The sequence below is a fragment of the Andrena cerasifolii genome, chromosome 16 (assembly GCF_050908995.1).
Source record: "Andrena cerasifolii isolate SP2316 chromosome 16, iyAndCera1_principal, whole genome shotgun sequence".
Classification (NCBI taxonomy): Eukaryota; Metazoa; Arthropoda; class Insecta; order Hymenoptera; family Andrenidae; genus Andrena; species Andrena cerasifolii.
Genome location: NC_135133.1, coordinates 648,430 through 660,694, shown reverse-complemented (window position 1 = coordinate 660,694; position 12,265 = coordinate 648,430). Strand labels below are relative to the sequence as shown.

Here is a 12,265-nt window from a genome sequence, read left to right as displayed (position 1 = left end):
AAGAGAGCATCGAAGCTGAATAAAATCGTTTAATAAAATCGTTTAATTATTAATATAATACTATGTCACAATAAATTATTTTCTCTGACGTAGATCACTCTGTATCATCTTCTACTTTGATTATCTGTAAATATATAAAATCCACATTTTAGTGATTTTAGTTACAACTTAACGTAGAACTTATATAGAAATAGAGTGGCATTTTGCTATTATAAGTGTAGAGACTACAAAATGTGTCCGAAGCCGGTGAGAGCGTATTGTAGAAAGTCTTGCTGCAGGAAATTTAAATGCTAATGGTAATAATTCAGCGAAAATGAAAGAAGAGATCCAATATTTTCAACACACAATTTATTTGTTTTGGAATAAAATTAGTTTAGTATGTTTATTGGTGAATTGAAATATTGTTAATGGGAACCTAAAAAATTAATGAATTAATGAATAGCGTGGCAACTACTGTGGATTTTAATTAAAGTATTACAAATGTCTTTCACAAAAAATTGAAAAGCATCAAGGGAGATGTGTTTTCAGTGTACTTTCTTCATTAATGTGACTTGCTCTACATTGCAAGCAGTCCACCATAATTTATTTTCTTAATTCTTAATAAAATGTCTTTTGACAAATTTTGGCGATTTACTTCATTTCTGTAATATAAGCTTTACATAAAAACTCTAAATTGCTGGTATACAAATATCTGGCAATTTAAATACAATGCAATTTGTTACTACAATATACTGTTGCGAGCACCGGGTATAGGCCCGTGCATAGCCTGCTGGTGCTCGCAGCTGAAGATAGAAGAAGGTCGGCCCCCTTGAAGAGGACGATCGAGAGGCCGACGAGAAAGAGATCTTGTACCGACGCCATTGCGTTCGGACGTACGGGTCGCACCTTTGTAAACTATTGGTCTGTGTAACAATATAGTTCAGTCGTGTGTGCGTCCGTGTCTATTATTCTACTCCTTTGCGTCGGGGTGGCCTGCGGTGAAAACGCCTCGGCGCAACATTGGTGTCAGAAGTGGGATCCGTAGCCACGGATCCCGAAGATACGCAAGGAGCTGTTGCGTGCGATACGCAAGGAGCCGTTGCGTGCGTTTCAGCCTGCAGCTGAACAACGAGGGACAGCCACTGAATCAGCGACTGCAACGAAGGACAGGGGCGACGGCGGCCGAGGCCCGCCGACATCGAGGGACGAACACAGGAACAGCGGGAGCAGCCACGGCGGTTGAGGCCCGCCGACATCGAGGGACGAACACAGGAACAGCGGGAGCGGCGACGGCGGTCGAGGATCGCCGACATCGAGGGACGAACACAGGAGCGGCGGCAGAGACGACGGCGGTCGAGGACCGCCGACATCGGAGCAGGTTCGAGGCTTCGACGAGGATGCTGCCGAAAAAGGAGGAGTCTAGGAGGACATTTCTGGGTCGGCTCTGGAAGCTCGGGAAGCCGACTCACGAAAAGGAATCTAAATTCTGGTTGTATCGTTCTCATTGTGTAACGTAGAAAATGGCAAGGAACGGTTGCCTTTAAAAGTAATGCGAGCGTACGTCAAATGAGTACGCATTGAAGTTGGCTCTTTCGCGAGTATCGAGCAAGATTGACGTTTTGACACTTTGACGTTTTGACTTTTCCTGTGACGAAAAAAAAAAACGGTTTTCTGTGAGGACGGCGTGAGTCGACGAACGTCATTCCGATACAACGTTCAGCAATGCCGATTCGACTTGGAGCTGCAAGAAGAATCGAGGGGCTCGTCGGGTTCGGGGAATTTCCTACGCTTGACGTCACATGGACCAACGTGCATCCCTACCCCACATGACCAACAAGCAGAATCTACAGTTTATTAAATAATTAATTCTACTTATTTCAAAAAGTATTTATTCTTTCTTCAATAATATACAGGATCAGTAATTACAATTGTTACAAAATAATATAAGCGCATATAAATCCAAAGAGGGACTTTCAACATTTACATTTACAAATACACGTCTCGTAACCACTGGTACCTAGTAGAGGCGATATCAGGAAATTTCATTCAGTATTTTCGACTTCTTTTTTGTGTAGAATCATCATGTCCCGCGTTGTGTTAGCGCTGAAAACAAATACAATATTAGCATAAAATTAAACGTAACGTATGAATAAACAGAATACATGCGATACTTACTTCAGCTCCATCTCCACACAGTACACAGTCTAGGCGATCATGCATGCTCCTGCGAACATTAAAATTTATAAGAAAATATGTCTTAAATTATTATCTACTAAACAAGAGGCTAAACATTCGCACTTCGCGCATAACCCTACTTTTCTGTGTTGCAGATAATGCGAATCTTGATTTCCGCGACGTAAATAATTAGAAAGTATTCAATTCCATAATTACGTTTGCCTTCTGGATACGACGAGATGCTTTGTCTGGATATTGATGGATGAAATTACTTGGTATATTCTTCGATTTTGCCGGCACTGACTGCCACCTCAGAACTCCAAAAACTGGAAGTGGCACGCGTTGCCCGTTGTGCTTGAAGAAGTACGCTCAAAGAATATTCTAAGTAATTTCATCCATCAATATCCAAACAAATCATCTCGGCGTATCCAGAAGGCAAACGTAATTATGGAATTGAATAATTTCTAATTATCTACGTCGCGGACATCGAGATTCGCATTATCTGCAAGACAGAAAAGTAGGGTTATGGGCGAAGTGCGAATGTTTAGCGTCTTGTTTAGTAGATAATAATTTAAGACATATTTTCTTATAAATTTTAATGTTCGCAGGAGCATACATGATCGCCTAGACTGTGTACTGTGTGGAGATGGAGCTGAAGTAAGTATCGCATGTATCCTGTTTATTCATACGTTACGTTTAATTTTATACTTGTGGGAATTCGGATTTGAGGTTTAACGGGCTATACAACTCGTTGGGCGAGGAACAAGAGAAAATATATTTAAACAGAAAAAAAGAAACATACAGCTGGTAGTAGCGATCACACGTACTCTCTTTTGCTACGACGACGACTGACTCCTCAAGTCGTCCTACCTGGAGTCCCTCATAACATTCCAATACATACATAGTACGGACTAGACAACAACACACACACACGCACACACTCACACACATGCCTCGACCGTAGCCAGGTTTCGCGCCACTACATACTAATATTGTATTTGTTGTCAGCGCTAACACAACGGGGAACATGATGATTCTACACAAAAAAGAAGTCGAAAATACTGAATGAAATTTCCTCATATCACCCCTACTAGGTACCAGTGGTTACGGGACGTGGATTTATAAATGTAAATGTTGAAAGTCCCTCTTTGGATTTATATGCGCTTATATTATTTTGTAACAATTGTAATTACTGATCCTGTATATTATTAAAGAAAGAATAAATACTTTTTGAAATAAGTAGAATTAATTATTTAATAAACTGTAGAATCTGCTTGTTGGTCATGTGGGGTAGGGATGCACGTAGGTCCATGTGACGTCACGCGTAGGAAATTCTTTGGCAATTGTGGCCTTCAGATGGCGCTGTTGGATGTGTCAGGCGAGCAGCAGGACCTGCCGTCGATCTGCCGTCGATCTGCCGGCAGACCCTGACAAGCAGACCCTGCCGGCAGAACCGTCGCTGCCGGCAGATCCTGCGCTCTCCTGGCAGACCCTGCTGTCAATCTGCCGGCAGACTGCAGGCAGATGGCTATCAGGGTCCGGGTTATTTATATTTGATTGGTTTCGAATAAAACTTCTGCCTTTTATTGGAAACCAATTTTTTATTTAAAATAATTTTATGCCCATCTCTGGTTCCAACTACCACTACTGCAGGGTAGGGAACGTACCCTTCCATGCGGCCGCCCGGTCTAGTCAAAATGTGCAGGCTGGATGCGCGTGATCATTATGTGGTCCCCTCTTCGAAGTGACAGAAAATGTAACCTATATGCTACATGACAATAAATGTTTATTGGCTATTTCGTTCTTTTGCGCTACATTTGTGAACTTTGTATGACTTAACATCCTTCCAAAATATTATTATTACGCCGCAACTGTATCTTTATGAAATCTGGTATAGTATATAGGTTATGTTTTCTGTCACTTCGAGGAGGGGACCACATAATAATCACGCGCATCCGGCCTGCGCATTTTCATGTACCATTCCAAAAGATTACATAAACGGAAGTCACTACAGGCGTCGTGTATAATATCTAATGTGTTAAAACATTCAGACACAATAATTGTAGAAAAAATTCAAAGAATGCTATAGAAACAGCGACACATCCCAATAGTTACCCCTTACTTCTGATCTGTGCATGCACTACACTAAGGATAAAATCGCAAAAAAGGAAACCAATTTGTGAAAGTAATGATACAGGGACAACTAGCCTACTGTTCATCGGCGCCATGAATTTTAAAAAGAGCATTATATAAAGTATTTAAATAAACAGTTCGCAAAGGCTTGTCGTAAAAATTATGGTTAAATAATTCAAAAATGAAAAATTAAGTAAACGTAAAATTTGGTAAAATTTCCATCATTAGAAGGGGATAATTTGTCCCCATTTTATGGCGCAAATTGCATTCCGATATGTTTTGTAGTTCAAAAGTGATGCGAAAAATGCTCCAAATTCATCAACCCGGGCCACTAATGTGTCAGCGAGGTCTCATACCGCTGCTGGACCATTGCATACGTGGATAACGGGATCGGCGCGGTTGCACTCTTAAAATGACCACCGTTTTCTTACCCGTCTGCTACGTCAAATTTAATATTCACTGACGAAATTCAAAAGCACCCTCTACTGGCACCTAAAAGACGCTCCACTTTCGTCATTGGCTCATAGATGGCGCATGGTTGTAGTGGAATGCGTCCGTGAGGCGGTGTTGCCGTTTTACAAGTTCGCGCGCGCGCGGGTTGCAACTTATAACGTTGACCCTGGACATATCTAACAAGTAGGTAAGCGCAACCCTCAGGGTCAAGAAGATGCCGCTCGGACAAAGTTTATGACTTTATGACTTTCGGTCTTTTCCCGACCGGAGTTTTTACCTTTACAGGATATGTCCTATGGGTAATTATTAAAAGCGAGGACAGAATTTTAAGTGGTTTTATGAGACGGGCCGCTGCCCGCTCGACGACACTTGGCACGCAGATGTGCAAGGAAAAGTTAAGCTATTTACTATCCTCGCCTAACCTAACTGTAATTTAAAAGCTATTGAATACAATCCCAGGCTTTCGTACGACTTCCGAGTTCAAGCATCAGCTGCTAGCATTGTGAGGGCACGTTTAAAACTACCGAGGAAAAACCCTCGGGAAACACGACGCTCTCTACGTGTTTTATGGGTCTCGGTAATAAACTCTTCTTCGTCCTCCGTTTCAAATCTCGCTCCTACGTACTCATACGTACTTTATATATCGATTACATACGATTTCCTAGCCACGTTCAAGCGGTAGCGTAACACCTTCCCCCTTATACAAAAGGTGTTTCCATGAAACAGCTTTTCGGTACATAATTACTAATGTTTATAACTACGCCTCCTCTTCCTGCGCCAGCCCCGCGGTAAACGAGCTACTCAGTCCACCCATTGTCCTGCAGGAAGCACGAGTTAAAGAATTGATAGTTATATCACAACATTTTACAGTAGTAAGATATTATTTTTCTATTACTAAGTAACATTAAATCGATTGTAGTGTACCGCATGCCCTGATAGCCAGATCTGGACAGCAGAATCTGACGTCAGAACTGCAGCAGTCTGTGTCCGCATTTGGCTGCGTTCTGATGTGCAGAGCCTGAGGTGCAGTGCCTGATGTCAGATGGACAGCAGATCGACAGCAGATCGACAGCAGATTTCGCCGTCTGCTAGGCAATTGCTTGGTAATTCTGGACCTCAGATGGCGCTGTTGCTGTGCCTAGCAGACGGCGAAATCTGCTGTCGATCTGCTGTCGATCTGCTGTCCATCTGACATCAGGCACTGCACCTCAGGCTCTGCACATCAGAACGCAGCCAAATGCAGACACAGACTGCTGCAGTTCTGACGTCAGATTCTGCTGCCCAGATCTGGCTATCAGGGTGGCTAATATCTAGTAGTAATTGAACATCTGTCTAAGCTTGTTTAATAATTTCACCCAAAAACGCTATAAACCTTATTTGATATAAAATAATCGTAACTCGTAACATAATAACCACACTTATAAAATGAAATTTTTTAAATTACATACGCATGAAAATAAACCAAACAAAATGAATACAATATTATATAATAACCGCTTTCATTAACACTCCAAAACAAGAATATCTGGTCTTATACATGCTAACTTTAGTTTATTGGTATGGACTATTTTATATTTATTAATTCCTAAAATTAATTCTACATTTAGATCATCGAACACTCGACTAATCTTATAGGGTCCTAACCAATTACAATCAAACTTGGAAGTTTTCGGTTCCTTTAGTAAATACACATCGTCATCTACCTTAAACCCACGAGGGTTACGAGTTCTATCGTAATATATTTTACTTTTCTCTTTAGTTTTATCGAGATTTTCTGCCGCTTTAGCATGTGTGGTGGTAATCTTAGTAAATAGCTCGTCCAAATATTGCACAAAAGTTCGCGATACCTGTTCTTTAGCAAATTCAGAAGGTATTAGAGCCCTAACTCCAAAAACCAATTCATGTGGCGTAAAGCCCGTAGCCTCATATACAGAGGTGTTATATGAGAACATGCCAAATCTAATCCAATCGTCCCAATCAGTCTTCGTGCAGTAGTGTTTTAAATAATCAATGAAAACACGATGTGCCATTTCCAGTGACCCCAAAGACTGTGGGTGAAAAGCGGTAGAGGTTATCCTCTGAATTCTAAAGATTCTACAAAAATTTTTCATTACTTGACTGATGAAATTCCTTCCTTGGTCAGTATGAATTGTTCGTGGACAGCCGAATCTGCTAATAAATTGTTCTGCCAAATCAAGATCAACAGTTACCGAATCTATGGTGGGTATCGGAATTGCATCAGAATATTTTGCTAAATTATCCTGTAATGTCAACAAATACTTATTACCCTTCTTTGTTACAGGCAAAGGCCCAACTATGTCCATTTGGACTTTCTCAAACACCTGTTTCGGAGTGTCAGTGATACACATTGGCTGTCTGGTTCTTGTGGAATGAATTTTGTTTCTCTGGCAAGTTGAACAAGATCGAACAAATTCGTTAATTTCTTTCCCCATCCCAGGCCAATAAAAATGTTCCCGGATATGACTATAGAGTTTAGACACGCCCGTATGACCTCCAGCAGCGGATTCGTGGGATTCCTGGATAATTTGAAGGCGTCTTCATTTTGATGGAGTTGCAATTTCGCCAGTGCATACCGTAATTATATACTGGGAGTCACTGAAAATCTGTTTAATCAAATCTTCTACACGATTCCACTCAGGAATACTGAAGCCGTCCAAATCCTTTGAAATGCTAAAAACCTTAAGACTTAAAGAATCGATAAGGGCTTTTAAAGATTTTAGTGAGGTTTCGACTTGAACAAAATTCAGTCTTTCCTGCGAAGTATCCTTATAGAACAACAGAAAAATAGAATATTTATCGTTTGGAAATGCCATTGCGTCACCAACATTAACCTGATATTGTTTTATTCGTTCTATAGAAAATTTGTTTCGGTCCAATAAATCCCTGCTGGTTTGAGAAGTAATATCACCATTAAGTGGCATAAAATGAACAAGGTTATCCTTGCGCATAAAAAGGTGATCTTTTGAACTAAGGATGGTGGGGAGTGGAGAAGCATAAGTCATCCTCCTGTCTGGATTTACATTGTTTACAAGGACTCTACTTTCATTAACTTTACAACCTGTTAAAATTAACTGATCTTTTACAGATTCTAATGAGGTCACACTATTGAGGATCCCTCGTGCAGTCTTGGTCGCAAAGAAATCAGGCTCCACAGCCTCCGCCACAATACCAGGCGCAACAACATCAGGCTCGTCAGCCTCTGCCACGACATGCATGCCACTCTATGTAGACACGTTTTTCTTGCAGAAGGGTTTTTCTGATCTCAGGAGACACTTCCACAACCCAGTTTATCACGTTTCGTTTCCTGTCGCCGGTCTTGAAGCTTAACTTGAAGTCCTCTGCGAACTTAGTCTTGCTGATTTTCTTCAGATTCTGTTGCTTAATTGCTGTGAGAAGGTCTTTATCTTCCATCTCTTTTGGGATGTTAGAGATTATCATGCGGGGTCTTTTCCTGGTGGGATGACTTGCCATTAGTCCTGCAGAATCCAGCTTCCCACTATTTAGAACGGTGTTCAAGTCGTCCTTAGTAGCTGTTTCAATAAGAATTCCGTTATTATTGATTTTCCTCACGTTTCTTATCTTTAACTTTTCCTTGGCCGGGAGGACGCTTGACATAATTGCCATTTTTGTCTCTTCGCTGTTATTGAACTTAGTGTTATCTTTGGGATACACTGTTACCACGTGTCTTGCCGGTTTAGATGCTTGCTCTTGTGCCAGTTTGGATGGCATGCTGGCTTTCTGCGCGTAACTGCTCTTGAAATTGGAGCTGCTCGAAATTTGTCTTCTAAGCTCGCTTAGGCTCTCTACAACTCCGCTTACCGTGTTGTCCAGTAACGCTAGCTTTCGCTTCGCGCTCGTCCCGTCGGAGATTTTTCGCTTCAGAGAGATGTTCTCCTCGTCGATGTGTTGAAATTGCGCATATGCCTCTCGAATTTTTCGTTTAAGGTACTTTATACCTTTGGGGCTTAGGCCTGAGTCTATCTCATTAGAGAATTCCAGCAGATCTTCTATCGGGGAACTTTCTGCTTCACTTTCCTCTTCGTCTCCAGAGCAGTTGTTGTCACACCTCTTCTTTCTTTGCTTGCTATGGCATGGTTCAGGATCGGTGTCCTTTCTCTTAAGAGGATAACGCTTACTTGAGGTGCTCGATTTTAAAGATTCACAATCCATATCAGCAGTTTCAGCCATATTGGCAAGCAGAAATTATTCTAAGTGTTGCCGGCGTATTGCTTATGAGGGTCGAGTCGTACGACACGACCACGGGAAGGAAAGTTTTAATTTTACTCAGCGGTGTGTTTTGAATCTCCCGCGGGAGATCGATCACGTCAGACACGCACGCGTGATTCGCTAGCTGGAGGCCAATGGGGAGGCCGGGCTGCGCTCGGGGGCTTCGCTGGTTGGCCGCCGACGGGCCAATGAGTGGGCGCGCTGGCAGCTGCACCGAGAAGTACGCTCGGCCGCTAGCCAAGATGGCCGCCTTAACCACGTTGTTTACACGAGACTTTGGAGCTTAATAACTGCACTGTTTTTCACTTGTTCAAGTACTGATTGCCCACTGATTGTTCGTCTTTAAGTCCACAACTAACACAGGTAAATGATCGTGCGCGTACCTTCTGTAGCTGTCGTAATTAGCGAGTGACACTGGGCCACCCGTCAAAAAAACGACGCCACGTACCCACGCCACGGGTATTTTACTAATATTTTCCACACAATATGTACTACGTCCACGATTTATATGTCCAGATGCTTGGTATCACTAGCACTATCGTTTGAGACACTTCACAAGATTTTCTGAACAAGATTTCCCGAAAATTCCACAGATTTTTACGGAGCGACTCGCGACGCGTCAGCACTGTTCGGCGCCATCTTGGAAGTCCAGTAGATAGGGACAGATAGTGTCGGTTTTTGAAAGGTCGAACTGACGCGCTGCGCCTCAGAGTCTCCTCTATAGCAGCGTTTTAAACCAAGCAAGATGGAGTGAGCATCGTTCCTCCCTAGGAAACCACCATGCAGGCCACAGGGTGGGCGGAAAGCATAGTAGGTTCCGAAAGACCACGTCTTGACTCGATGGGATCGTAAGGAATTTTGCTATTGGGTAGGCCATAACGGTCACGAATTATAAACGTTCGCAACCGGGGAAACCTACCCGTAGTAGATAGGGACAGAGGGAATCTCGTTAATCCATTCATGCGCGTCACTAATTAGATGACGAGGCATTTGGCTAAAACCTGTTCGGATGCGCACGAGGCGGCCGAATATTTCCAGGGGTTTCATGCGCCACCCTCTTAGGCGTAAGTTGGCCCAGTGACTGAGACCAATAACAATTATTAATAAAATCTTTAACAACCCTCCTTCTAGCGATTACTGCCAAGGACTCTGCCACGCGAGCCTGGAAAAATTAGGACGGAGTCCCCCAGAGGGGAAGCGAACTTAGCCACGTAGAACGTGCTAAGAGAAAACCAACGCGAAGGTGTCGCCCGGGCTCCTACACTAGGTATTTGCCCGCTCCGCGCCGTGTACCACAATAGTGGTAATCACGACTCGCTCCGCCTGGTGTAAAATGCCAGGCGGGCTCTTATAATTCAGCGGCAGCTGCATCGTCTTATAAATAACGGGGCGATCACTTTATAAATACTGGTGTGGGCGGTCTCCGTGTACAAACGCACGGAGCTCTTCCGCTCCGACACCTGGTCCAAACATACACATGCACTTTACTGGCACAGACGGTCTCTGTGTACAAACGCACAGAGCTGCTACGCTCTGGTGCCTGGTCCACGTGAACGTGCACTCATTTCATACATAGATACTGGCATGGGCGGTCACAGTGTACGAACGCACTGTGCTTCTCCGCACCAATACCTGGTCCAAACATATTCATATAAATAAATAAATACACACAGTAAGCCGGCATGGACGGTCTCTGTGTACAAACGCACAGAGCTACTCCGCTCCAGTGCCTGGTCCACGTGAACATGCAATCAAATCTTAAATAAATACTGACATGGACGGTCACCGCGTACAAACGCCCGGTGCTTCTCCGCTCCAATGCCTGGTCCCAGCATGCATATAAATAGATAAATAAATAGATAAAAGAAAAATGGGTAACATAGATTCATCCGCTATGTTATCTGATATGATCATAGTCAATAAAGGCATTTGCCATTTCCAATGAGGACCTGAGCGCAATTAGGGAAATGGTGATCATATCATCCTTTCTGAACCCAAGATATTTAAGGTTATCTTGCGTCTTGGTGGGCATTGCCCCTCTTGTGCCCACCACAATGGGGAGTATTCTCCCCTCCTTGCTATTGGTCCTTAGCCTGATATATTCAAGTGCTTCTCGGTACTTGGAGACCTTCTCTCTATGCGCCTTTTGAAGATTGTCGTTCATCTCATATCGCACTGTTACGTCCACAATCAGAAGCCTCTCCTGGTCTTTAGTAACCAGATCCGGCTTCTTTAATTCGCCCAAAACGTTCACAGTGGGTTCGACAAATACGGCATGGCGTATGGCCATCCGGTTGCCTATGAAATCCTTGATTTCATCATGTCTCCTCATTCGCATGGGTTTTGTATGGGCGCAATTGCCTAATACATGGCCCAGAGTCTCCGCCTGGACTTTACACCTTCGACAGGCCACGTCCAGGTTTTTACTTGCCCTCGATAACGCTACTTTTGTGCCGAACGTATTTGTACGTAACTTAAGCGCATCCAGATATCTGGAAGGGTTAAGCAGGGTTGGATTGTATAGCCATGCGTTCCCAATCCGATCATGGCCAAAGTCTGCCACGCCTTGCCCTTGCGAGACTAGCTGGCGCCACCTCTCCGTATCTCTTTTCTTGCATTCTCTCCTCGCTTCCTCTACTTTTGCCATCGTGGTCGGCCAGCTCAAGTCCAGGGATTTTGCATATCTTTCGATCATCCCTCTTTCTTGCTTAAGGGCCTCTTGGACCACGTCGTCTGCGGAGCCAAGCATCTTAATCCCCTCTCGGATTACCGCCAGCTTGACGATGTCTTCTATTCGTTGGAGCCCCACTCCACCATGGCTTTTCATGGTGTATAAGACTCCATCCGCTGCTGATGGATGGAGCTTTAATATACCTTTTACCGCCTGTTTCACTTCATGATCTAACTCCTTGAGCACCTTAATAGGCGGGGGGCTAGTTACCAACTCATAGATAGCTCTAGGGAGCAGGTATTTCCTGATCACCTCTACTTTCTGGTGCGGCTTGAGCGCCATGCGTGCTATTACTCCGGTCGCCCTCGTTATCTCTTTAAGCCGCTCCTTGTCCACTTTAAGTCCGACCCATGGGTCTAGTGTAATACCTAAATATTTGGTAACCTGTCCAGGACCCAAGTTGGGGATCCTGTCTGACCCCACTGAGATTTTAGGGTTCCTGGAGGAACCACGTTTTATGCTTTGCCACTATCTCGGTGGTTGCACACTTCGGAATGGACAGTTCCATCCCTAGGTTTTTCAGGTATTTATCCAGCAGTTTAACTT

General features: G+C 43.5%; 2 protein-coding genes and 1 long non-coding RNA gene across 8 annotated transcripts in view; 1 reads left to right on the top strand and 2 right to left on the bottom strand.

The window, feature by feature from the left end:
• Positions 1-7,459, top strand: part of LOC143377891 (uncharacterized) — a 168,766-nt gene extending 161,307 nt beyond the window's left edge. Inside the window, exons 3-6 of one of the 6 annotated variants that reach the window (XM_076829696.1) lie at positions 4,059-5,612; positions 6,348-6,421; positions 6,500-6,960; positions 7,043-7,459. Coding sequence is in view for 5 of the 6 variants with exons in the window: in XM_076829703.1 (XP_076685818.1) it covers positions 6,885-6,960; positions 7,043-7,134 (168 nt within the window). In the remaining variant the exon portion in view is untranslated. Of the gene's footprint in view, positions 1-4,058; positions 5,613-6,167; positions 6,961-7,042 lie in introns of those variants that run through there. The other 5 variants (XM_076829703.1, XM_076829700.1, XM_076829701.1 and 2 more) reach the window with 5 other exon arrangements.
• LOC143377665 (uncharacterized) lies at positions 700-2,479 on the bottom strand. The gene is made up of 3 exons (XR_013087385.1): positions 2,371-2,479; positions 2,155-2,203; positions 700-2,082 (listed from the first exon to the last, which is right to left on the bottom strand). It is a non-coding gene; the product is annotated as an uncharacterized LOC143377665 (long non-coding RNA).
• A 112-nt stretch (positions 7,460-7,571) lies between the features above and the next one.
• On the bottom strand, positions 7,572-9,473 carry LOC143377883 (uncharacterized). Its single transcript, XM_076829685.1, has one exon. It carries the CDS (start codon positions 8,947-8,949, stop codon positions 7,954-7,956), a length of 996 nt encoding a protein of 331 aa, XP_076685800.1. The 5' UTR covers positions 8,950-9,473; the 3' UTR covers positions 7,572-7,953.
• Positions 9,474-12,265: the final 2,792 nt, after the last annotated feature.

Excerpts from the sequence above, each read along its gene's own strand:
- LOC143377883 (XM_076829685.1), bottom strand. The coding sequence starts at position 8,949 with ATGGCTGAAACTGCTGATATGGATTGTGAATCTTTAAAATCGAGCACC.